Below are 23926 nucleotides of genomic sequence, written 5' to 3'. Positions count from 1 at the left end.
TCTCCATGTCAAATGGGACTCACAGCTTCCCAAGGTCAATCCCACCACAGCCAGCTTCTGAGTTCCCCCTCTGAGATGCACACACTGGGCTGGCCACCGGCTCTGAGTCTGGCAGAGGAAGGGTGGGAAAGAGTCACAGTGGCAACACCCTGGGTCATCTGTGTGTCCCGTCTCAGGTAAAGCTAACCTCTGGGGTGCTAGGTCATCTGTGTGTCCCGTCTCAGGTAAAGCTAACCTCTGGGGTGCTAGGTCATCTGTGTGTCCTGTCTCAGGTAAAGCTAACCTCTGGGGTGCTAGGTCATCTGTGTGTCCCGTCTCAGGTAAAGCTAACCTCTGGGGTGTGTGACTCAAATCTTCTGACTGACTTTACCCCTTCCTCATGACCTCACAGCCAGCCCTCAGTCATAAGACCTAGCCATCTTGTCTTCCATACAACCCCTCCTAGCCCTCCCCACCACTCCCCACTCCACCCCTGCTCCCGTACCCTTTCCTCACCCCTCTGCAGACCTGCCCTCGAGTGCACTCCTGCAGTTTCTGACCTCAGGGCATTCCTTTGCTATCTCTTCAGCCTTTGTAGCTTGTATCTGCCTCTTGAGCTCTCCAATGAATGCCAACTCCCAATACTAGAGGAAGAGACACCTCCAGTCCTTGGGACGAGTCCGTTGCCCTATGTTATGCTATGTGTGCCAAGAGGCCCACCCTTGGGCCCTTAGGAATGTCTTCCCTATGGACATCGGGAAGCAATGTCATCCACCCGAAAGTCATGTTTGCAGCTGTACCCTGTAGTTTTTCCCACAGTATAGACTGTCCAGTGAGGACCAACGACTATACTGTAGGTCAGTGATTCTCAACCTGTGGGTCAAGACCCCTTTACAACCAACCAATCCTTTCACAGGGTCACATATCAGATATCCTGCATACATATGAGATGTTTACATTACAATTCATAACAGTACCAAAATTACAGTTACAGAAATTACAAAATTACAATTTTATGGTGGAGGGGTGGTCACCAACCATAAATGAGAAACTGTATTAAAGGGTTGCAGCATTAGGAAGGTTGAGAACCACTGCTCTCAGGGAGCTACAAGAAGTTCTAAATCCAAAAGATGCACCAAGAGCAAGACCCAGACCCAAGACAAAAAACTCATGGCAGGAAGCAAATGGAGGAACCTATTTTCAACCGACCTGCATCCAGTCTGAGACAAGGAAGACACCAGTAAAGGTCGCTCCCCAGCAGGCATGTGGGTACACACCTGTAATTCAGCCCTATGGAGGCAGAGGCTGAAGGTTCCTGAGTTTAAGGCCAGTCTGAGATACACGGTGTACTAAAAAACTAAGCACTAAGGGTGGGACTCAGTGGTGGAGCATGCTGGAGTTGCATGTGCAACTCTCTGAGTTCCGTCTCTACCGCTGCAGAAAGAAGGCCCACAGCATCTCAGGGAAACATGGTAACAACCCACCTCCCCTTCACCCAGAGACCACACTGTTCTCCCTACCAATGGCACCCAAGATCCAGGGGTCAGGGGATGATAAGCAAGAAGTCTGAGAATTCACCTGAAACGATATATTTTGTTGTTTAGAGCAGATTGAGTTAAAAAAAAATAAAGTTTTGGTTTGTTTATGTAAGATCCTAGGCTATAAACCGTCACCAGCTCCTTGGCCGCTGCTGGAGAGGGCTGGAGGCGGGACTTGACGACAGGTGCTGTTTATTGTCACCAGAACTGCCTCTCCTCTCCCAGTCCTCCTTGACTTCAAAAGGAATCCTGGACCCAAAGGTGCCTTTCCTCCCTGCAGCCAAATGCCTGTGTCCTGGAAGCTTACCCCTAAGGAACTGTGAACAGAATACCTTAACGTATCAATGTCAGAACAAGACTTGTAAGAACTGGAGAAGGCAGCCACAGAGAGTCCACTTTCTTGAAGCTTTGCGTACACAGAAGGGGACAAGCCTCCCCAAAGTGCGGTCATCAGAAATCCAAATCACTCTCAAGGATTCACGTCACTTCCACCTTCCACGGTCTTAGCTGATTTTGGAAAACGATTTTGCTGAAGGCCTTCATTCCACGTCGTTGTTGTTTACATTACAGACTTGAAAATCATTTTGCTTCGAATACAAATATGTCTGCTATAGCGTTTATTTGTTTTGTCTTAGAATCAAGATTGAAGTCAAGCAGAGCCTCCTCTGGATTTCTACCAAAGATGCCAAAAAGGCTCAGACCTACTTTTGAAGGTGCCCACTTAGAATATTTGAAATAAAAATAAAGTCTTGAAATGAAAACAACATTTTTTTCCATTCCTAACCCCTACTCTGAGTTTGATCTTTCTCAATCTAGACAGCCCCAGGGTTGCTTTCAGGGTGATCAATTTTGAGAAAAAAAAAATGTTTTTCCCAAATAATAATAGCCCTAAATACCTTTGGCAAGACATTCCTAACAAGAAACAAAAGCAGGTTCTGTCCTAAAGTCAAAACTGGAGCCAAGGAAACGGACACACTAGAGGGCCGACAGGAAGCAAGAGAAACAGCCGTGCACATTAGCTGGGAAAGGGAAGAATTCTAAAGAGTGAGAGTCGGTCAGCCTCTCAGAGGGAGTGTGAGCACCTTCAGAGCCACACTAGGTCACCACCACTCAAAACCCATTTTTTTTTTTTGAATCAGGGTTTCTCTCTGTAGCTCTGGCTGTCCTAGAACTTGCTTTGTAGACCAGATTGCCCTTGACCTCACAGAGATCCACCTCTGCCTCCGCCTTCTGAGTACTGGGATTAAAGGCATGTGCCACCATTGCCCGGCTCAAACCACTTTGATGTACTGGGGAGAAGGCTCAGTGGTTGAAGTGTTTGCCCTGTAAGCATGAGAAACAAAGTTTAGACAGCCAGAACTCACATAAATGCCAGATAGGAGGTATGGAAGCTTGCCTGGAATTTCAACCCAGGAAGGCAGAAATGGGAGATCCTCAGAAATACGGTCAGCCATATCGGCAAGTTCTGGGTTTGATTGAAAGAACTTGCCTCAATGAATAAGGTAGAAGAATGATTGAGGATGATTCCAGACATCACACCTACATGCATACACACCTACAAACATGCAATACACACAGGTGATGCACACACACACACACACACACACACACACACACACACACACACACTTGGAAAAAGAACCTTTTATGGTTGAGGTGTGCCTCCATGACAGAACATACAACATTCCCAAAGGCCCCAGGTTCCAATCCCAGCACCCAAAACAAACAAAAATAAAACCCCATGTTTATCTAGTAGCAGTCTGAAGAATTTTTCCCATCTCTGTTTTTGATGACTCTGCAGTAATCGTTCTGGACCATGAAACTCAGCTCAGCTTCTTGCAATAATATTTGCATAAAGAGGGCTGGGGAGGAGGCTCCACTCAGCGAGTAAAGTGCTTGGTGCATAAGCATGAAAACTTGAGTACTGATCCTCAGAAGCAATGCAAAAAGCTCCTGTAACCCCAGTGCTGGGAGCTGGAGACAGGTGGATCTCTGGGGTCACTGTCTGGACAACCAGCCCCAAATGGTCAGCTCCAGCTTCGGTGAGAAACCTCATCTCAAAAAGAAAAAAGGAAAGAAGGAAAGGGAAGGGAAGGGAAGGGAAGGGAAGGGAAGGGAAGGGAAGGGAAGGGAAGGGAAGGAAAGGAAAGGAAAGGAAAGGAAAGGAAAGGAAAGGAAAGGAAAGGAAAGGAAAGGAAAGGAAAGGAAAGGAAAGGAAAGGAAAGGAAAGGAAAGGAAAGGAAAGGAAAGGAAAAGAGGGGAGGGGAGAGGAGGGGAGGGGAGGGGAGGGGAGGGGAGGGGAGGGGAGGGGAGGGGAGGGGAGGGGAGGGGAGGGGAGGGGAGGAGAGGAGAGGAGAGGAGAGGAGAGGAGAGGAGAGGAGAGGAGAGGAGAGAAGAGAAGAGAAGAGAAGAGAAGAGAAGAGAAGAGAAGAGAAGAGAAGAGAAGAGAAGAGAAGAGAAGAGAAGAGAAGAGAAGAGAGCGGTAAGAGATATACTGCCAGCATCTGGCCCCCACAAACACACAAATGCACCCCTGCCTCTATGTGTGAGCAGACACTCTCACTTCCAATACATGACATATTTCCAAAAAGCTACAATTCACCATCTTATTGTAACTGGCTAGTGTCCATTCTCTGACTCCAGGTTCTTTGAAGCAAGAGACACACTTCAGCTGGCTACCCAGGGACCCATCTTGCCTCTGGAGTGGAGGGCAACTTATTCCAAATAGTGAACTGTGTGGGAAGAGCCCATTCTGAGGAGTACGCAGCCTGGGTGAACAACGGTGTATTGGGAGCCTAGAAAAATGCTACACTACTTGATACACAGCTAATCTGAGAAGGTCATTTGTGTATGGATGCTGCCTGACCTTAGGATGGGTCATGTCCTAATGAACCCCTGGTCCTCTGGAAATGTAAAACGTGTTTAGGACATCTAACTCATTGATCATCACAGCTCAGCCTCACCAGCCTTAAACAGGCACAGGACATTTACAGTAACCTTCAGCTGGGCAAACTCATCCAGCTTCCAGTACAAAGCCTATTTTAAAATAACATGTTGAACATCTCATGTCACCTACTGAGCACTGCCTTGAAAGCCAAGAGCAATGTGGGAATGAACAGTTTATGCCACCACAAAGTAAGAAAAAAAATCTTAAATTGGAGACTGTGTATTCTTAGTGTATGTTTCAAACACAGTCAAAGTCCATACTATACATGGAGAGTGATTACAGTAATGATCTCCAGGGCTCTGGGCTCCATCCTCTGTGTGAGGAAGAGATAAGAAGACACCTGCTTCATCAACTCATCTCAGACTGTCATGAAGAAGGTCCAGTGAGATCAGGTATCTGGCAGGGGAATGAAAAAGAGCCACACAGTCTAAAAGATGGAGGAAGCAGAAGCAGAGTTTGGTTGAATCGAGCTGATCCTCTGGCATGTTCCTTCCCTGCTCCTGCATACCTCACCTGCAGTGACACAGGCAAGCCCCAGCTGTCTCTCACCGCCAGCTGTGATCTCAGTGAAGTCGTGTGTGCCAGCTAGTTTCTATGTCAACTTGACCCAAGCTAGAGTCACCTAAGAGGAGGGACTCTCAATTGAGAAACCGACTCCATAACATTCTGCCGCGGGCAGGCAAACCTGCAGGGCATTTTCTTAATTAGTAATTGATGGGGGAGGGTCAGCCAATTGTGGGTGGGGACACCCCGGGACTGGTGGTCCTGGGTCCTATAAGAAGCAGCCCGAGTAAGCCAAGAGGAGCACCCCAGTAAGCAGCAGCCCTCATGGCCTCTGCGTCAGCCCCTGTCTCCAGGATCCTGCCCTGTTTGAGTTCCTGTCCTGGCTTCCTTTGATGATGAATGGGGATGTGGAAGTGTGAGCCACATAAAAATCTTCCCTCTTGAAGCTGCTTTTGGTTACAGTGTTTCCATCACAGGAATAGTAACCCTAACTAAGACACTATACAACTTGTTTCTGCCTCCTCTTCCTCATTTACAAAATGAAGGTAATGTATGGAATACTGTGAGTACATAGGACAGGGCCACACGTGGGGCAGGATCAAGGGATGGTGACCACTATTTTCATCATCATCATCGTCATTACCATTGCTGTTGTCGTTATCATCATCGATGACAACCGACCTTACAAGGATTCTCCCTCTACTTTCCCCCAGAGAAATGATCACTTTGGACCACCATCCTTGTCCTTGGCAGTGCCCAAGTTTGGTAGGTCCATCTTTAGAATACAACCTTCACGACAAAGAGACTCTATCATGGAGTCAAATCAGGAGAAGGCTCATGGCATCTCCCCACCCTCCATCTCTCTGCCACCAATTTTACTCACTTTCACAAGGAGTGCCTCGTGGTCTGGACTAGCAATCTAAGGAAGTGCTCAGAAACCCAACCACCGCCCTGAACGCTCTGAATAAACTAAATGTTCGTGTCACGTGACGTATCGGTGTCATTTTAACTTTCAACAAACGTGTGGTGTAATACACACAACACGCTTTAGCCGCCGTGAAGTGTTCAGTTCAGTGACATTAAACACAATCACACCACCAGGCAACCCTCACCACCACCCATCTCAAGACTTCTCTCCATCTTCCCAAATTGAACTCCTTACCCATTTAACAGGTCCCATCGGTAACGCTTTTAACGAAGGCATCTCCGTGATGCTTGTCTTGAGAGAACATCCTTAACCAGAGCCCAGCTGCATCCAGGAAGGGGCCCCTCGGCCCTCCCTCTCTACCTACCCCATACCCTTACCGTAACTGCGCTATGTCCCTGCATAGCTCTATGTTCGGTCTCCTTGTTCGCTCATCCAGCCGGGTCTGAGCCACCTTCAGGAAGGCAGACTTTTCCTTGATGGCCTTTTTGATGGATTCTATGGTCATTTCCGTCTGGAAGATCTCCTGCAGGGTCTGTGGCAATGAGAAGCAACTGCTGACATCCTGTTGCTGGTCCCTGAGCAGCCTGTGACACTCCCACCTCTGGCCCACGGGCCTCCTCACTGAGAACCTCGCTCCTTCCACATTCTCCTCTTCTTGTGCTCAGAGGACCCGCCTTCTATGACCCGGTTCTCTGCTGCTCCCCAGTTCCAATTCTCCCCACTTCGCTCCTTTCCTGTGGCCTGGAGACAGCTCGGCTAATAACCAGCACATTCTCCAAACCTGCTGTCTTTTCTGCCACCATCCCATCGAATCCCAGTGAGGCCCTCGCCAAACCCTCCCATGTTCCTCGCCAAGTATGTTTACCCATGGCCTGTGCCCATTCCCCCTGCCTCCCACCTGCCCCATATTCCAGAGGTTCCTGAATTCTGTCTCTAGCACTCACTGCTCTCATGAAAATGCTTCTCAAGGTCAACATCAGAGCTTCTTGGATTCCTTCCCTCTCCTTGAAATCCTGCCTCAACATGTTCTCTTAGCAAGCTGCTAGCCAAATTCCTGACTTTCTAACTGTTCCTCATCCCACTGCCAAAGCTTTATCTTGGGAAAATTAGCTATTACATCCTCCATCTCCTACAGAGACCTTGCAAAACCACACTTATTTAAAGCCCATGTAATCCAAGTACTCTTAAATCTGTCATTCAGGCTTTGACCTCTCAAGCTTTTACCAACGTGTCAAAAATAGCCATGTCTGAGTCTCACCAGAAGACACAATGCTTCTTTCTGCTAAACGTTTATCTCTCTCATTCCAAGTGGTTATTTCTGTGCCTTCCCAAATAGACTACCCATTTTCTATGGTTTGTGTGTGTGTGTGTGTGTGTGTGTGTGTGTGTGTGTGTGTGTGTACACCTGCATGTCTATGTATATATGTATTGTCTCACTAAGACATGAGCAGGATCAGTGTGACATCCATGTATCTACATCCCAACATGCCTAAGTGGAAATTAGAATGTACCTGTTATGGGTTTAATTGTGTGTCCTTCCTCTAAAAGCTCATACCTTGAAGTCTCAACCCTCAGGACCCCAGAATGTGACTCACTCTACTGGGAGACTGAGTTCCTGCAGAGGTCAAGTTAGAATGAAGTCAAGAGAGTGGGTCCAAGCCTTATAAATGGAGGAATTATGGACACTGTGATGGCTGTTCCAGGTTGTCACCTTGACTACATCTGAAACTGACTAAAACCCAAATGGTTGGGCATTACCTGTGAGGGAGTTTTTTCTTAAGTACATTATTTAACTGGAAAGATCCACTCTTAATCCAGATCTTTTGAGGTGGGAAGATCCACCTTTAATCTGGCTCACACTTTTAGGACACAGAAGAAGGAAGCTGGTTCTCTCTCTTCAGGCCTGCTCGCCCTCACTCTCATGAGCAAGTCTAATCCTTCACTGACCGTAGAGCCTACTTCTCTGGGATTCCAGCATATACCAAGGACCAGCTGAGACATCCAGCCTTGTGAACTGAACAACTACTGGATTCTTGGACCTTCCGTTGGTAGACAGCCACTGTTGGACTAGCTGGTCCATAGCCTGTAAGCCATTCTAATAAATCCCCGTGAGTGTGTGTGTGTGTATGTGTGTGTGTGTGTACAGAGGGGGGGGGATTCATCCTCTAAGTTCTATCCTTCCAGAGAACCCTGACTTACACAGACACAGATACACACAAAGGAACGTGATGCAGATGCATGCAGAGAAGAGCCTGACAGAGAATACAAGACAGGCCCCCGGAAGTAAGCCACCCTGTGGCGTTTGGAACTTGGACTCAGACAGGGAGCACCTTATGTGGCAATCGCCCTGGCAAACTAGCACAGTGGTTAAAAACAAAAATACCCCACCACCAATCCACCAATGAACAAAGGAACTCCGTCACAACACCTTTCTAAGGACTTTGAGGATGAGCGCTACTGCCCTGACCCCCATCTCCCACCCCCTCACCCCCATCCCAGCAACTTCTGCAGTGTGGCTCCAACCCTCTTTCCAAGCTTCTCTCCTAGGACACACCATCCGCGCCAGTCTCCCCGGCCTCTTTACATGGACTTGAACTCGACCCCTTAGTCACTGCCTCTTGGGTTCTGTTCAAGGGGCTGCCCCATTGGAACCCTCCTTTCTCCTTCCAATCCCTGAACATGCATTTGTCATGGCCAATCACAGCGCATGATCTCCTACTGCTCTTACTATCTGCTCGGGAACAAAAACTACATTTTATCCTTTTCCCCGCCCTTCACAGTGTAGCCCACCACCTAGCTCAACTGCTGTTGACTGCACAAGTCAGACATCATGAGAAGACAAGGTAGATTGTTGCTGCCTGGAGGAACATAGCACCCTCCATTGTGAAATACTACCTTAGAACAACAGTGTAAGATCCTTAGATAGGCAGACAGGCTGGAGAGACGGCTCAGCAGTTAAGAGCACTGGCTGCTCTTCCAGAGGACCCGGGTTCAATTCCCAGCATCCCCGTACCAGCTCACAACCCTATAACTCCAGTCCTAGGGGGGAATCTGACACCTTCTTCTGGCCTCCATGAGCATTGCATGCACACGATACACAGACACACATGCAGACCACACTCATACATAAAAACCATATAAAATAAAAGTAAATATTTTTTAAGGAAAAAAGTGACAATTGATGAGGAACGTGTTCCACAGTACTTAGGAGTAAAGATAGCACTGATCTTGTTTATCTTGAAGTGTGACTTCTGCATCAACCTTTCATTAAAATCTCACTGTAAACTCCTATATTCCCAGCACAGAGCACTTCACAAACTCAGGAATACTAAGCACTACCTTTTTGCTTCCTGTATTTGGTCCTGTCATCCAGAAAGAGGATCTGAAATGATTGACCCGAACGAACTCCCTCCCCACCATACGTCCTACTAAATTCACTTCCTAGTTATACACAGTGATTCATTAAGCTTTATCCTAATATTTTTGTTTCCATTAAATACTAATTCTCTGCATAGTGCATTCTTTGTGTTCCAAATACCAGTGAATTCCCATTTCATTTTGACACCTGGCTGCAGACTGAAATAAATGGCGTGCTTTGTGCCGCTTTTTATTTTCCTGTCTGGATGGCCAGGAAGCCGCGCGACTTATGTTGCTTTTCTGGAGGTGGTGAGAGATTTGTAGTCTCAGAGTGCCCTGCCTCATCCAAGGCAATGATGGGGGACAAATGATGGGTTTAGTTTTTCATGTTCCAATCCGGGGGCGGGTGGAGCCAGGGGCCTTGCCTGTGCCAAGTGAACTCTCTACCTCTGATCTCTGCCCCCAGCCCTGGGTAGAGTGCCCAGACCAAGCTAGCTCCTCACCTTCGATAAGTGAATGTGGATCTTATTCTTAGCATCTGCGGTCTCCGCAATGCGATTGGTGAAAGCCAAGTTCACCTTGTTGAACTGATTCCACATCTCGTTGGCCGTCACAATCAGAAGGTTCTCGATGTCGTCTCTCAGCTTGGAGGAGGCTGCCCTCTCACTTTGGGAACGGAGAATATTGTCATCTGTAAACTTGGCCCATGACTCGGGCACCGACACCCTGGAAATGGGAAGAGAGAAGATGGTGGCAATGATATGTCAGTCCCAATGGTCTGCAGGGAATGCTTGTCCTGCAAGAGAAAGGCCCCGGTGCCACCCATCCTGGACACGTGGCATGAAATGGAAACAACAGGAGGAAGCTAATTTGAATTTTTTCTCAATTGCTCCTATTTTACTATTAACCAGTAGTGTATTAATAGGCATAAAGCAATTCTTCTGCCAGACTGGGGATGCATTACTGAAGGGCAAGAGCATGGACAGTCTTTACAAATGTGTCACGATCAACCCAATAAACAGAAGCAAAAATGTCAAGCTTAGGGGAAACCAAAGATGTGCCAAGTGAAAAAAAAAGCAGGGCACTGAGAAACCATTTCAGAAGAGTAAAGAGAGAAACGCGAACTTGCAGCTGGGGATGTGTTTAGGAATGTGTGCTGTCTTGAGAATGTCGAACTGGTTTAGTCTTGCTGGACGATAGGAATGCAGCACAGACGAAGAGTTCACTGCTTAAATGTTTGCAACTCAGAAATTCCTCTGTCCCAAGAAAATAGTATTCCCAAAAATGGATATGGGAGGACATTCATTTCAGTAATATTTATATAAAGCTTAGAAAGCTTAGAAATAGCCTAAATGAATGAAAGTGCAGGTTAGATTAATATGCATGGAAAATCTACATAGCATGTAAATTCACCAATATTTACTTCATAAGTCTATATTAAGCTAGGAAGACTAAGCTCACAAACAACATTATTGATACAGCATGCAGTGAAAATTGGATAGACCGTAGGAATGGTATGTGGGCAACACCATCCTTTAAAGTTATAAACTAGCATCTGTCAATCTAGGGACACTTGGAAGGACTAAGTTGTCAACATTGGGTGTCTCTGGATGGTAGATTTAATAGGTGGTATCTGTTTGCTTGTTCTTATAATATAGTGTTTAATAGGATTCAATGTTGACTAGACCCAAAATAATGTCATGGATGCTCCATATATTTTGTAAGGGGTTGCTAAAAATGAGGGCCTTTCAAAGGGCTAAGTCCCGGGCAGAAAAAAAAAAAAAAAAAAAAAAAAACCAAAACAATCAAAATTACCTGGAATCAAGTAAAGCATCATGTAGGGACTACATAGAACACAGGGTCTGGATCTGATTCACACCTGAACAGTCAAAGTCCAAGTGGTAACCGATGCTGTACCTCTCAAGAGACGGGACCAGGCACCCACAGGACAGAATCAATTTTTAGAGTCACTTTAGGGGAAGTGTGTAGAAACAGGTGTGGGGGAAAAACGTGGGGATCTTTACAGGGTTATGAACCCCCCCCATATGTGTGGCTGTGGTTACACAGATATTCAACGACGACAGACCCACCGCCACGCACTTGCAGCTCAGCCATTTTAATTCTAGGTAAATGTCACTCCATCGAACTTGTTTTTTTTTTTTTTTTTTAAGGAAGTGGTGGGCTCAAACTATAAGCCCTGCCCTAGAATGGCATCCAGGGGTCCAGCAAAGAACTAGCAATTAGGCAAATGTAACAAGCAGTGGTGAGAAAAGCATGCACCGTTTCCAGCCTGTGCACACAGGGCCTAGGACATCCGAGAACTGGTGATGTCTGGTTGCCTTTTTGTCTGGGTTTTCTGAACAAGAGGTGTCAGTTTCATGTTAGAAAAAGAAATACAGGATGGTTCGATTCTCAAGGCCTGACTCTACTAAAATGAAAACTTACTGAAAACGGGTCAAGGCCACGTGTGTCCCTCATCTTGGGGCCCCTGGCCTTGCTTTACATCCACCCTCCATTTTAATTCACTTTAGCATCAGTGCATTGTTGGAAAGTACAGCCTCGAAGTCAGCAGTTCTCAACCCGTGGGTCACGACCTCCTTTGGCAAACCTCTATCTCCAAAAAAGTATTTACATTACGATTCATAACAGTAGCAAAATTAGTTAAGAAGTAGCAATGGAAATAATCTTATAGTTGAGGGTCACCACAACATGAGGAACTGTATTAAAGGGTCGCAGCATTTGGAAGGTTGAGAATCACTGCTATAAGTAATGAGTGTGTCATTAAAAAGCATCAATGCCTTTAAAAATATTCTTTATCTTGAGGTGCTTGGGACACATCCAGGCAGGCATACCCCTTACTAAGTCACATCCCTTGCCCGCATTCGTGACTTTCTGGAGAAAATGAGTTCATTCTCATTGGAGTTGGTCAGTTTTCCAGAGTGGGTTGTTAGGAACATGACTTTCATTCTTGCAAATACTCATTTGCCCTTCTGGTTCTTCAACATAAAAACTCTCACAAGGGCCGGGTAGTGATGGTGCATGCCTTTAATCCCAGCACTCGGGAGGCAGAGCCAGGCGGATCTCTGTGAGTTCGAGGCCAGCCTGGTCTACAGAGGGAGATCCAGGACAGGCACCAAAGCTACACAGAGAAACCCTGTCTCAGAAAAAAACAAAAACAAAAACAAACAAACAAACAAAAAACCCTCTCTCAAGAAGTTGCTCCCATAGACGTCCAAGACTCCAAAAGTATGAACCTAAGAAACTTCTGTTCCTATAAAACACCAAGTCTTGGGAACTTGTGATAGTATTTTTTAAAAAGAAATGGAGTAGGATGACTTATATGCTGCATCATTATGGAAGCAGAGAGAACAACATTACAATCACAGAAGCGCATGGGCCAGCTTACGTTGCATCCACTTTCTCCACGCCCCGGAAGTAGCTCACGCCCTCCGAAGTGTTTCGCAGGTGCTGGCATTTATCGTCAATCCGGTAGGCTGTCTGTTTATCACTCAAGTCCTTCTCCAGCTCATGCTGTGCAGCTCTGTCTGAGCTACAATATCCAGGGGAGAGAAGAGAGACAAGTTTGCAGTTAGGCAACTACTTCCCAAACAACCAGGCATTGCCCTTTTACGGTGGAACCTTCCACAACTCTCCTCCATCAAAACAATCAACTCCCACTCCAAAGGAGCATCTATGGAGAAGATCATGCATGTGAGTCATAAGAAGCCCACCCTGCCCTGCCCCACCTCGTCCCACCCTCTGTGTTTCCTGTCCGTGGGGTGTAGGAAAGTGGGGAGAGAGGGTGGAGGGAGAATGATGTATCCTAACCCTAACGCTCACCACCAGTTCCAAGCAGGACACTGGTTTGCATTCATATGTCCGTTTCTGTGCCTTCCTCTCTTCCTTCCTATTCAGCTTCTATATTCTCACCCCTTTCTCTATGCTTTGAATATAATTTCCCCAAGAATTCATGAGACACACACAGCAAAGCCTCCCTCGATCCATTGGCGACCTAAATTTGAGGCCATGTTGTGGCTCAGATGTTTCCCAGGAGCCATAAATTAAGAGTCAGAATCAGCTTCCAAGAGTGCTTGAGAAGATGTCAGGGAACTGGTGGTTCACCCCAGCACTCTGCCCTAGTGGCCCAGCTACTGGGAGAGAAGAGACCCTGCATCTCAGTAATATAGTCTTGCCTGAATTCCAGGGAAAGAGAGGACCCACAAGTCAAGCCCAGAGACTAGCCCTGGATGAGAGGTGGGTATGGGCAACAGGTGAAACATATCTTCACTCACAGTCACTGTTTATTTAACAAATAATTGTTGTGTGAGCCTGAGAAATAGTGAACACAGCAGAACCTCTTCTCTGAGGAGTTTGTCCTTCCATGAACACATAGACAATACACATATTACATGGGCAGCTGGTGTGGCTAGAAGAACAAGGTAAAAAACAAACCAGGAACCAGGAGCCCCAGAGCAGGGGTGGTGATTTTACCCAGGGTGGTCAGGAGGCATTTTATCAGATGACGCTGAGCCCTGGCGTAAGGACAACCCATGTTGGACACTGGATATTGCAAAGGCCCAGGTTTTCTCCTAAGTGAAGCTGGAGACTGCTGACTTGCCATTTAACTAGATCATTCTGTTGCTGTGCTGAGGACCGACTGCCAGAGACCTGGGAAGTCCCACTGGGAAGCCACAGCAGTGACTCGGAAGAGTAAGATGGCAGAGACTAAGTGGACAGCAGAGGAGATAAGAAGCATTCAAATTCTGGGTGTGGTTAAGAACCAAGCCAATCTCCCAGGAGGTTGGACCTCAGTGATAATCAAGAGCTCAGCTGAGTCACTGGATTGATGGAAATCCATCACTGGAGTTGGGGGACATATGAGTGGGAGGAGGATCAGGGGTGGGTTTGGGGGACACACTAAGCCTGAGTGCTCTTTCCACACCCACATGTAGACCCCAATAGGCTGTTGAAATTTGGGAAAATCTATACTAGAAACAGAGTTGAGAGCTGTTAGCATGTGGCCTGTGAGAAGCAGGACAATTGAATGATTGATCACCTCTGTGCTTCTAGAACCCTAAGCAAGGCCTGGCACAGGAATCATCTGGTAAAGATTGCTTCCAATGGAGTGAACTGGAGCCTGCAGCTTCCACTCACTGTGGCCTGTGCCTACAGACAAATCACTTAGCATAATGCTTTAGCTTTTTTTTTGTAAAGTGGAATGAGGGCAACCCCGGGCAAACTATCTGTATTTTATGAATTCTAGAGGAACATACATGCAAAAGATGCCTCCCCTTGATGCCACTGAGCCTCCTGCTTTGGGTTATTATGCTGGGACCCTAGACTAGATCTGTCTTGTGATCTAGGAGCAGCATGCTCCATGGGTTTCCTCTCTTGGGATGGCATCTTTGATGAGAAGGGAGCCTGCCAGTTAACCTGGGAAGGTATGTGGGGGTGGTACTTCATCAACTTGTCATATAAACAAAGATGTCAAGAGCTTCAGATGCCATGTTCCGCAGATGCTGATGTGCCTTCTGAGAGTGTGACAGTCACATTCAAAACAAGAGGAGAGAGTACAATGGAAAAGCCATGCAGGGAGGTGAGGTCGGCTCTGCGCACTATATATTTAAGCAAAAGAAAGCTCCTTAAAGGGTCATCAACAAAAATCCAAGCAAGAGAATTCACATGGTCAGGACCTTGTGCAAGGGCCTGTGATACATGCGAGGGAGACACTCAGTAACGCAGACTCACAGAGAGATGTAGTTCTCTCAGCATGGAACAATCGTGGCCACAAAAAGCCAAGGACACAAGGCATAACAGCAGATTTGGGGATTATGAAAGAAAATGGAGATCAGTACAGACTCTTGGAAACATGCTAAATGTAGATTCTGAAATTCTTAAAGGAGTCGTGAGTTCAGATCATAGCTACCCCCCAAACCATGCCAGGCAGCCTCCATAATGGTTTGCGCATCTCACCAATTTCTGAGTAATAGAGCCTTCTAATGCCTCCTCCAGAGGACCTCGGCATGCAAACCTCACCAGCCTTCCCAGTGTTGACTCCAAGGCTTGGTTGGGCAAACTAAGGTGTACCACATCATCTTTGATAACAGCAGTATATATGTGGCCATCGTTTCTTTGGGTGGGGGTGGCATTTTCAACACTGCTTCTTTGTGTGACCATAGCCAACATGGACTTTTGGAGGACTGCAAGTCACCAGGCTCAGCCAGTACCTTTTCTATTCTGACAGGCATTACCATAATTTAAGAACATCTTCCTCCTCCTCCTCCTCCTCCTCCTTTCCCATTCTCCTCCCACCCTTGGCATAAAGAGTAAGTGCCTGAGAACCCACCCTTGAGGGAGTTGTATCCCGGCACAGGAATAGTGCCTAACGATAGTGCCATGGCACAGTGAATGCTGTGATGATGTAATCAGGAGAGGTGGGTTTTTAAGGAAATACGAAAATAAAAGGCAGACACAACCTACCCCCTTTCCAAATGCCAGGACAGAACACAGGCCTCAGAGTAAAAGATTCTTGAGTTAAGGAAACATTGGCCACCCTTCCCACAACATCCCCAAATAATTTTTTAAATAAAAATCGAAGACAAAATTCTAATCTCTTGCCGGGCAGTGGTGGTGCACTTCTTTAATCCCAGCACTTGGGAGGCAGAGCCAGGTGGATCTCTGTGAGTTCGAGGCCAGCCTGCTCTACAGAGTGAGATCCAGGACAGGCACCAAAACTACACAGAGAAACCCTGTCTCAAAAAAAAAAAAAATTCTAAGCGCTTATCCTAACCTCTGAATAAAAAAGTGTATGTGTGTGTGCCATGTATGTGTGTGCCCATGTGTATACCTGTGTCTGTGTGCCAATGTCCCTGTGTGCTCTGTGTGTGTGTGTGTGTGTGTGTGTGTGTGTGTGTGTGTGTGTGTGTATGTGTGTGTGTGTGTGTGCTCTTATGAGGTGCTAAGAGAAATGTGCACAGGAGGCAGAAGCATGGTTCAATGCTGGGCTTTAAACTGGATACAGAGGAAATGCTTACGCAAGCTGGGCAATCGCCTTATCCAGATGCCGCCTCATTCTCTCTTGACAACACAGAATGCCATCAGTTTCCTACTCAATTGAAAAACAAAACCACACATTAATGTTTTCATTGCGGATGTCATCCAAAATCATCGATGTTCAAACACATCAATAAATGAATTTTTTTGTTGAAAATCTATGACGTTAAGCATTAAAATTTTTTTACACCTACTTATTTACCTGCATGCCCCATGATAATACAAACCAGTCTTTTCTTATAGGCCTAGAGAGATACTGTGATGTGGACCAAGCTGGAGCAGGGTTAAATTTTTAGTGTTTCATTTCCACTCTATCTTTGTCTTTAATTAAAACAAAACAAAACAACAACAACAACAACAACAAAACCCCTAGAATTCTGGTGATGTGCAATTGAACTTAACTGATACCTTTATCCATAACGGCTTTCCTTCAAAAGCAGAGAAAACCAGTGAAGATCGAGCCTGGGAGCATCTCTGTGGCTGTACACACAACACTACCTGGTCCAGCTCTGTGCATCAGACATGGAAATTGACTTCCATGCTGAAGGCCAACCACCTGATGCCATGCTGTGCCCTGTGGCTCAGTCCTTACACTTGAACCAATACCTGTGTTAGCCATGCTACTCACTTGAGCAAATGTGTGGCATTTTGAGGCTACAATGATATATACACTATTTCATAGCATATAAATATTAATTTCCTCCTGAAATGAATATTAACATTAGAAAATTTGCAAACTCAAATAACATCTTCCAGACATTTTTTATAAGTATACATAATCATTTTTATCATTTTCTTCAAGTACAAAGGAGTCATCTTTAATATTTGGTTTGTGGCATTTTGAATTTGGATGCTTTCCCATGACATTAAACAAGGCTGTGTAAACAATCAGTGTAAACATGTAGACACTGCCAAGGTCGTGCCTGTTTTCAAGGTCTGGCAATTAAAATTAAAATTCCCTTCCGGAAAGTTGCATTTGTCTATAATGATGAATGGGTCTGCCTTCCTTCGGCATACCAGGTAGCCAACTATTGTCCAACCCTTGCAAATGTGACAGAACATGCCCCAAGACATACAGCCAACCTGCCTGTGTTTGGAGGCTAATAGAAGGGTATATTTAGTGTTCTTAACATATTTGAAATGTAATCCTTAGCCACATGTGGTAGTAGACACCTGTAGTCTTAGGCACAAGGAAGGCTGAGATGCTCAGGAGTTGAAGTCTAAGGCTAGCCTGGTTACAGAGGAGGAGGCCCCCATCTCAAAACAAAACAAAACAAAAAATCAGTTCTTTCCCTTGAGATGTGTTATAAATTTATGCATGATGTCTTTACATTGACATAATTTCTAGGATGCTAAAATCTATCAAACAATGTTTTGGTTTCTGTCTTTGTTATTTTGATTATTTTCTTCACTCTGATATTGTGACTCACCGGTTAGTTATCTTCTTCCTTTATTGTTTAAAGTATTGAGTAGGGGGCTGCAGGGAGTTGGGAGCTCGGCAGTAAAGCAATTCTTTTGCAAGCATCAGGACCTGAGTTTGATTCCCAGAACCCATACAATGATACCAGACATGATGGTCTGGGGAGGCTGCGACCAGGAGGCAACTTCATTGATGAGCTCTGGGCCAATGAAAAGCCCTGCCTCAAAAGAATAAGTAACATTCCAGAGAATGACAGCTGATATTTGCTGTGGAATAATGCTTTTGTTCATTGTGAATATGTATTACTCTAATTGGTTAATGAAGAGCTTACTGGCTAGGCAGGATTTTGGGGGCAGAGAGAATTCTGGGAAGAAGAAGAAGGGCAGTGTCTGAAAGTCTTGAGGAGACATGGAGAGAAGAAAGATAAACGTGCCATGCTGAAAGAAGGTACTGCCACGTGGCAGAGGGTAGACAAGAAATATGAGTTAATTTAAGTTGTAAGGGATAGTTAGTAACAAGCCTAAGCTATCGGTAAGCATTTATAATTAGTAATAAGTCTCAGAGTGGTTATTTGGGAACTGGCTGTTGGGACACAGATAAACTCTATCTACAGATGTTGTCCTCTGGCCTTACATGCATGCACATATGCAAACATGTACACTCCTACACACATATGAACATGCCACATACATGTTTAGACAGTACTGAATATGTCTAAAATGTTAAACCTGCTGTCTGATTCTTAAATGCTCAGGACCAGTGGAGTCAACTAAGAGTTTGTTCTGCTTCCCTGTTGTAGCAAAGCTCTGGTTGTTCTCACAAATAGTCATGGGATACTAAAAGTCTTAGATTTTTGTATTGTTTAATTTTCATCTATCTTGATGACATAGAAAGGAGCTGCATAGGAGAAGGGACAGGGAGGGAGGGAGAGAGAAAAAGAGAGAGAGGTATAAAAGGGTGCATGGAGTCTTCTTGCCTAGAAAGCATCATGAGAGCACTCTACAGTATGTGCAGTGTGTTTCCACATACAATGCACTTAGTGGAAATTACTAGAATTTCCAGTGGGGAAATGCATTTAATAAGACTTTAATATGTTTCATCTTTCAGCCAATACATTTTATTGTGAATTCAAATAAATTCAGATGAAGAACAGTAAATGGTTAAAGAAAGAGGAATTTACATGAGCAAGGAAAGACTAGAAATGGGTCCTGTGGAGCTGTCCAGCATTAGCTGACCTGTCAATCTGCATCCCTACCTGCAGTGGAGCTATCCAGTGTTAGCTGACCTGTCAATCTGCACGTCTACTGCAGAGGAACCATGTGTGGTGCAGCCATTCCTCCCCAGCCTTGAGATGAATGCTTACAGGAGGTAGTGGGCATGTGCAGAAGGCAGAAGCTGTGGAGGCGGCCTGGGTCCCATGAGTCCATGACCACAGTCTCTGGCATAGCACAGCCACACCTGTAGGAGTTGGAAAGTGGGCCTGGGATTCTGGACTCTGCCATGGGGAGGAGTAACAGCCAGTGCATGCCTAGGCTTGGAGAGGAGTAGGAGACACCACGCTGTGGCCTGACTTCCCAGAGAGTCTCAAATTATCGGTGTAGTACCTGACAGCTACATGGTCTCACCAGCAAGACTTTTGGCAAAAGCCGAACAGGAGCATTGTCTTGGTGCCCGGGGAGGCTTGGGTTAAGCCTCCTAGTGGAGCAGGTGAACCCTTCACAGCTCATCCCCTGCTGTCAACCACCTCGTACGAACTGTATTCTTAGGGCAGTGTTGTGCAGAGTGGGGGTGTCGGGGTAGAGACTGCAGCCCTTGCCTTCCCATCCCCCCGAGTGAAAATGTGTTGCCTCATACGCCAACTGGTGCAACTACAGCTACGCACCTGCTTCGACATCAGCCAGCACTGCTTCAGATGCCAGCTCTGCCACTGGTCAACTGCGTCCAAGGGTGAGTCATAAAGGAAATGTAAGGACCAGGACACTTTCCCGGACTTTTGCACAGAGAGCTAAGTGCTCAGTCCAGAATTCCTTAAACCTTTTCCACTTATAATCTTCTTTGCCTGAGAAATTTTTAGATGATATTAAGTCTACTTAAAATAGGTATACAAAATCAGACACTTTGTGTTCATAAATCAAAAAGAAAATCATTTAAAACAGTTCTTTGAGCCAGGCAGTAGTGGCACACGCCTTTAATCCCAGCATTCAGGGAGGCAGAGGCAGGCAGAGCTCTGTGAGTTCGAGGCCAGCCTGGTCTATGCGTGAGTTCCAGGACAGCTAGGGCTACACAGAGAAACCTTATCATTCAACCATCCTGTTTCTGTAAGAGCAGAAAATTATGTGTAGAAAAACATTGCAATTCATGACATAGGATATCTCAACTCTGAGATGAGGTGTTTTAGGCAGCACCCCTGTGGTGTTGGATGCAGGTATGGCATGTCCATCGCAAAGTGTGCATGCTGTGTGTTCAGAACCAAGACCGCAGTGAAGTCCCTGGGCACAACATGGAGGAGCACTTTCAAAGACCTCGGGATCATTGCAAGTTTGGTTTGGAATTAATTTTTGATTTTGAATGTATAGAACTCTTCCACTGCTGTCAAATGTTTATGACCCCCATATATTCTGTAACACAACCCCAGGGGGGATTGCAACCCACAAGGAAAGCAGCCCACGCTTAGCAGACAGTCAGTGTTCAGGAGGTGGTAGGTCTTCTAGCAGGTGTTTTCTCCAAACTTAAATTAAATATGCCTTCCTGGATTGAGGAGGGAAGTGCCTAAAGCCCAAGATGTAAACAAAACTCACAAGGTTCCAGGCTCCTGAAAGTCAAGAGACTGCAGAAGGTAATTCAGGCAGTAAGATTGCTGAGGAAGAACAGCCAAGCTGCCTTGAAGTTGTGCAGGGAGATTCAAGGATGTAGCTTTTGTGTGTCAGTCATGCCCAATGGGCTGGGCTTTTCCAGAATACAGCTGCCTCGGAGCTACCTAAGCTCACCTCAGCCACACTACCTGATCTTACCTTACTCATCATACTCCAGTAAGTAAACCCAATAATCTCGACAGTTCTCTAAAGTACAATTAGGTAGAATCTTTTCTTTGGCTTTTTATCCCTTCCCTATCTAGGATGTGCTGTGACACTCATTCACATCTCCCCAGGAAAACTCACACAAGAGGTCATTTCTCTCATGTTAGAACTTAATACTCATGTGAAATGTGGGCTCTGTCTCAGCAGAGTAACATGGCCAGCATCCCAAGAACACTGATGTCCAACTACAGATGTGGACAAGTGCTGGCCTTAGGCTACAGCCTGCATTGTGGATTTAAAATCATTTCATGGGTGTCCTTATTAATCCAGACCCTGCACCCAGAAGGTTGAAACTGTTTTGTGTGGTTCTGTGTGTTCACTTAACTGTGTTTTTGGGGTTCAGAGAGTGTAAAACACCACAGTTGAATAGCCTGCTGCAATCCAGCTCCTAAAATCAAACTGCAGTTCCAGTGGAACCTAGATCATGGAAAAATCTCATCTACAAGAGCAAGCCCTTTGATCCCCCACACAATGCTCATTACCAGTTTGCATTTCAGTATTTGCTGCTGTGCCCATTAAAGATGGCTAGCAAATGGCTGGCCTTTCTGGCATGCCTGGTTGTGGGAAACCTTTGGAACCAGAGCATGTTTGGACACAGAATCCTAGGTAAGGAGGACATAAGATAGTACAGGCCGGGTGGTGGTGGCACATGTTAATCCCAGCACTCGGGAGGCACAGCCAGGTGGATCTCTGTGAGTTCGAGGCCAGCCTGGGCTACAGAGTGAGTTCCAGGAAAGGTGCAAAGCTACACAAAGAAACCCTGTCTTGGAAAACAAACAAACAAAAAAGATAGTACAGATGGGTGGACTTTATCCATATCTTCTTTGTTGAGATGGGGGTTCTATTCAATCCCCTCTCGGAGCAGTGCCCTCATGGGCTGTGTTGTGCTGAAACAGGCCTATCTCCCGGACTCATTGCTGTGTATTCCTAATAAACCCTGAAGTCTGAAGTGTTTCTGCTTCTGCAACATGGGAGGGGAGTGAAACTGGCCACTGGGAGCAGGGTCAGAGCCTCAGCTCAGTTCTGGATTAGCAAGCCAGGCTTGAGTCCCAGGGCAGGCACAGCCCGCACTGGCTGAGTGTGCAATGGCTGTACAGGCACACTTGGCTTTGGAGTTTAAAGAAACACCACGCTATCAGAGACATGGGCAGATGACCTCATGACGATTCCCCAGGAGAAGCCGTTCTGTAAGAGATGACTGAATACAGCGAACATCCCTCATCTGGAATACTTCGGGTCAGGAGCATTTCAGATTTCAGAATGTGGAATATTTGTATAGTTATGATGAGACATCTTAGAAAATGGGACACAAGTCTAAACACAGAATTCACTTATGTCACAGATACACCTTACACACAAGGTGATTTAACAAACCTGTATAGTAAGTGCCTGTGTTTTATCATGAGGTTAGGTGTGCAATTCTCTACTTGTGCTCAAATTCTCTATTCATGCTCAAAATGTTTTGATTTTGGAACATTTCAGATTTTGGATTTGGGGGTAGGGATGCTCAGCTTATAATTACTGCTTGTATATATTAGTCAAAAGAATCACTCTGTGTGTGTGTGTGTGAGTGATCACTACATTGAATAACAACATATTTGAATTAATGAGCTATTATTCTAATTGCAGGTTTAACATTGAGATAAGATGACCTCTGCTACTGAGCTGGAAAACATCAGCCTCTGATTCAGTGTTCCCTGGTTCTCATGGATAGGTCTGCGGGGCACAGACCATATAGACAGCAAGCACCACTCACCTACTCAAAGCACAACAGCTCAGTGTCTGTTAGTATATCCATCATCAAAACCGATGTCAGGGCACTTTCATCATCTGGACCCAAAAAGCAAGCACCTCTTAGCTGTCACCACCAAGCTTTAGCCTCCCTGGGACCTCCTTCTAGACGTCCATTCATCTACGTGGAGTCGCTAAAGGATTCTCTACTGTGGGAATTTCATTAGGATGTTTTCACTTTGGGCCCTGCTGTTCTGCATACTGTCCCTGTACATATTCCCATGCAAGCTTTTCCCTCATGGCATGTGCTTTCTTTTCCCCTTGGATAGATACCTGGGAGTAGAGTCACTGGATTCTGTAGTGACTCTAATCATTTCTAAAGCAGATACATTGTTCTACATTCCCCACCAGCAATGTGCACTGATTCTAATCCCTCCACAGCCTCAGCTTTTATTTTCTGTGGAGCCACCACCATCCTAGTGGGCATGAATGAGTCTCATTATGAAAGGTGATTGATATTTTCTTGAAGACGAATGATGCTTCGTAGTTTCATGCCTTCTCCTCCTTGGAGAACTGACTAGAGAACTCGACCATTCTTAAAAAATGGATTATTTGTTTATCTCTAAAACTCTTAATCATTATTTTTATAGGCTAGATCCAAGACCATAGCAGATATATGACAGGTGAAGGTTTTTGTTAATGATAATCTTGGATGGACCAGTTTTTCAGTTTTGGTGATGTAGCTTATCTTTTATAAAAAAAAAAAAAATGCTTTTAGTGTTGCATTTAAAACACTGTCACCTACTCTAGAGTCAAAATCATTTGTACACTTTTCCTGAGCATCTGATCACTTTAACTCTTAAGTCTTCCACCCATTTTTATGTGATGTTTTTGTATGTCATAGTGACGAGATGTGAGTTCTTTATTCTTGCACGTGGATATCCTATTGTCTGAGGATGATTGTTTTGGAGACCATTCTTCTCTCATCGAATTTCCTTGACAGGCTTGTCAGAGATCAACTGACGGTAGCTGTGAGTGTCTCTGTCTCAGTACGCAAGCTCTGTTCCACTGATCTGCCTCCATATGGGTTACACTATCTGACACAATACAATGTAGCAATACATTTTATTGGGCAGTTAGAGTCCTCCAATTATCTTCTTTTTTCAGTATTATTACAACCCCTGTGAGTCCCTGGACTTGTGTATGAATTTTAGGATCAAGGCTGAGACTTTGATAGAAATTATGCTGGATCTGTGAAGTCACCAAGGAAGTATTGCCATCTCAACACAGTCAAATTGTCCCATCTATGAACATGTCATGTCCATTTACTTAGATCACATTAAGTTTCTTTCACATTTTGTGTGTGTGTATGTGTGTGGTACATGAGTATGT

General features: G+C 45.5%; 1 protein-coding gene across 1 annotated transcript in view; it reads right to left on the bottom strand.

The window, feature by feature from the left end:
- The window catches only part of Tekt3 (tektin 3), a 44060-nt gene that overhangs the window by 4361 nt on the left and 15773 nt on the right, over nucleotides 1–23926 (bottom strand). Inside the window, exons 4-7 of the mRNA XM_006973530.4 lie at nucleotides 16288–16358; nucleotides 12660–12803; nucleotides 9757–9979; nucleotides 6274–6428 (exon numbers count right to left, since the gene is read on the bottom strand). Of these exons, the coding sequence (XP_006973592.1) occupies nucleotides 6274–6428; nucleotides 9757–9979; nucleotides 12660–12803; nucleotides 16288–16358 (593 nt within the window). The remainder of the gene's footprint in view (nucleotides 1–6273; nucleotides 6429–9756; nucleotides 9980–12659; nucleotides 12804–16287; nucleotides 16359–23926) is intronic.

The sequence above is a fragment of the Peromyscus maniculatus genome, chromosome 8 (assembly GCF_049852395.1).
Source record: "Peromyscus maniculatus bairdii isolate BWxNUB_F1_BW_parent chromosome 8, HU_Pman_BW_mat_3.1, whole genome shotgun sequence".
NCBI lineage: Eukaryota > Metazoa > Chordata > Mammalia > Rodentia > Cricetidae > Peromyscus > Peromyscus maniculatus.
Note: the sequence above shows the minus strand (reverse complement) of the source record. Positions and strands in the feature narration are given on the sequence as shown.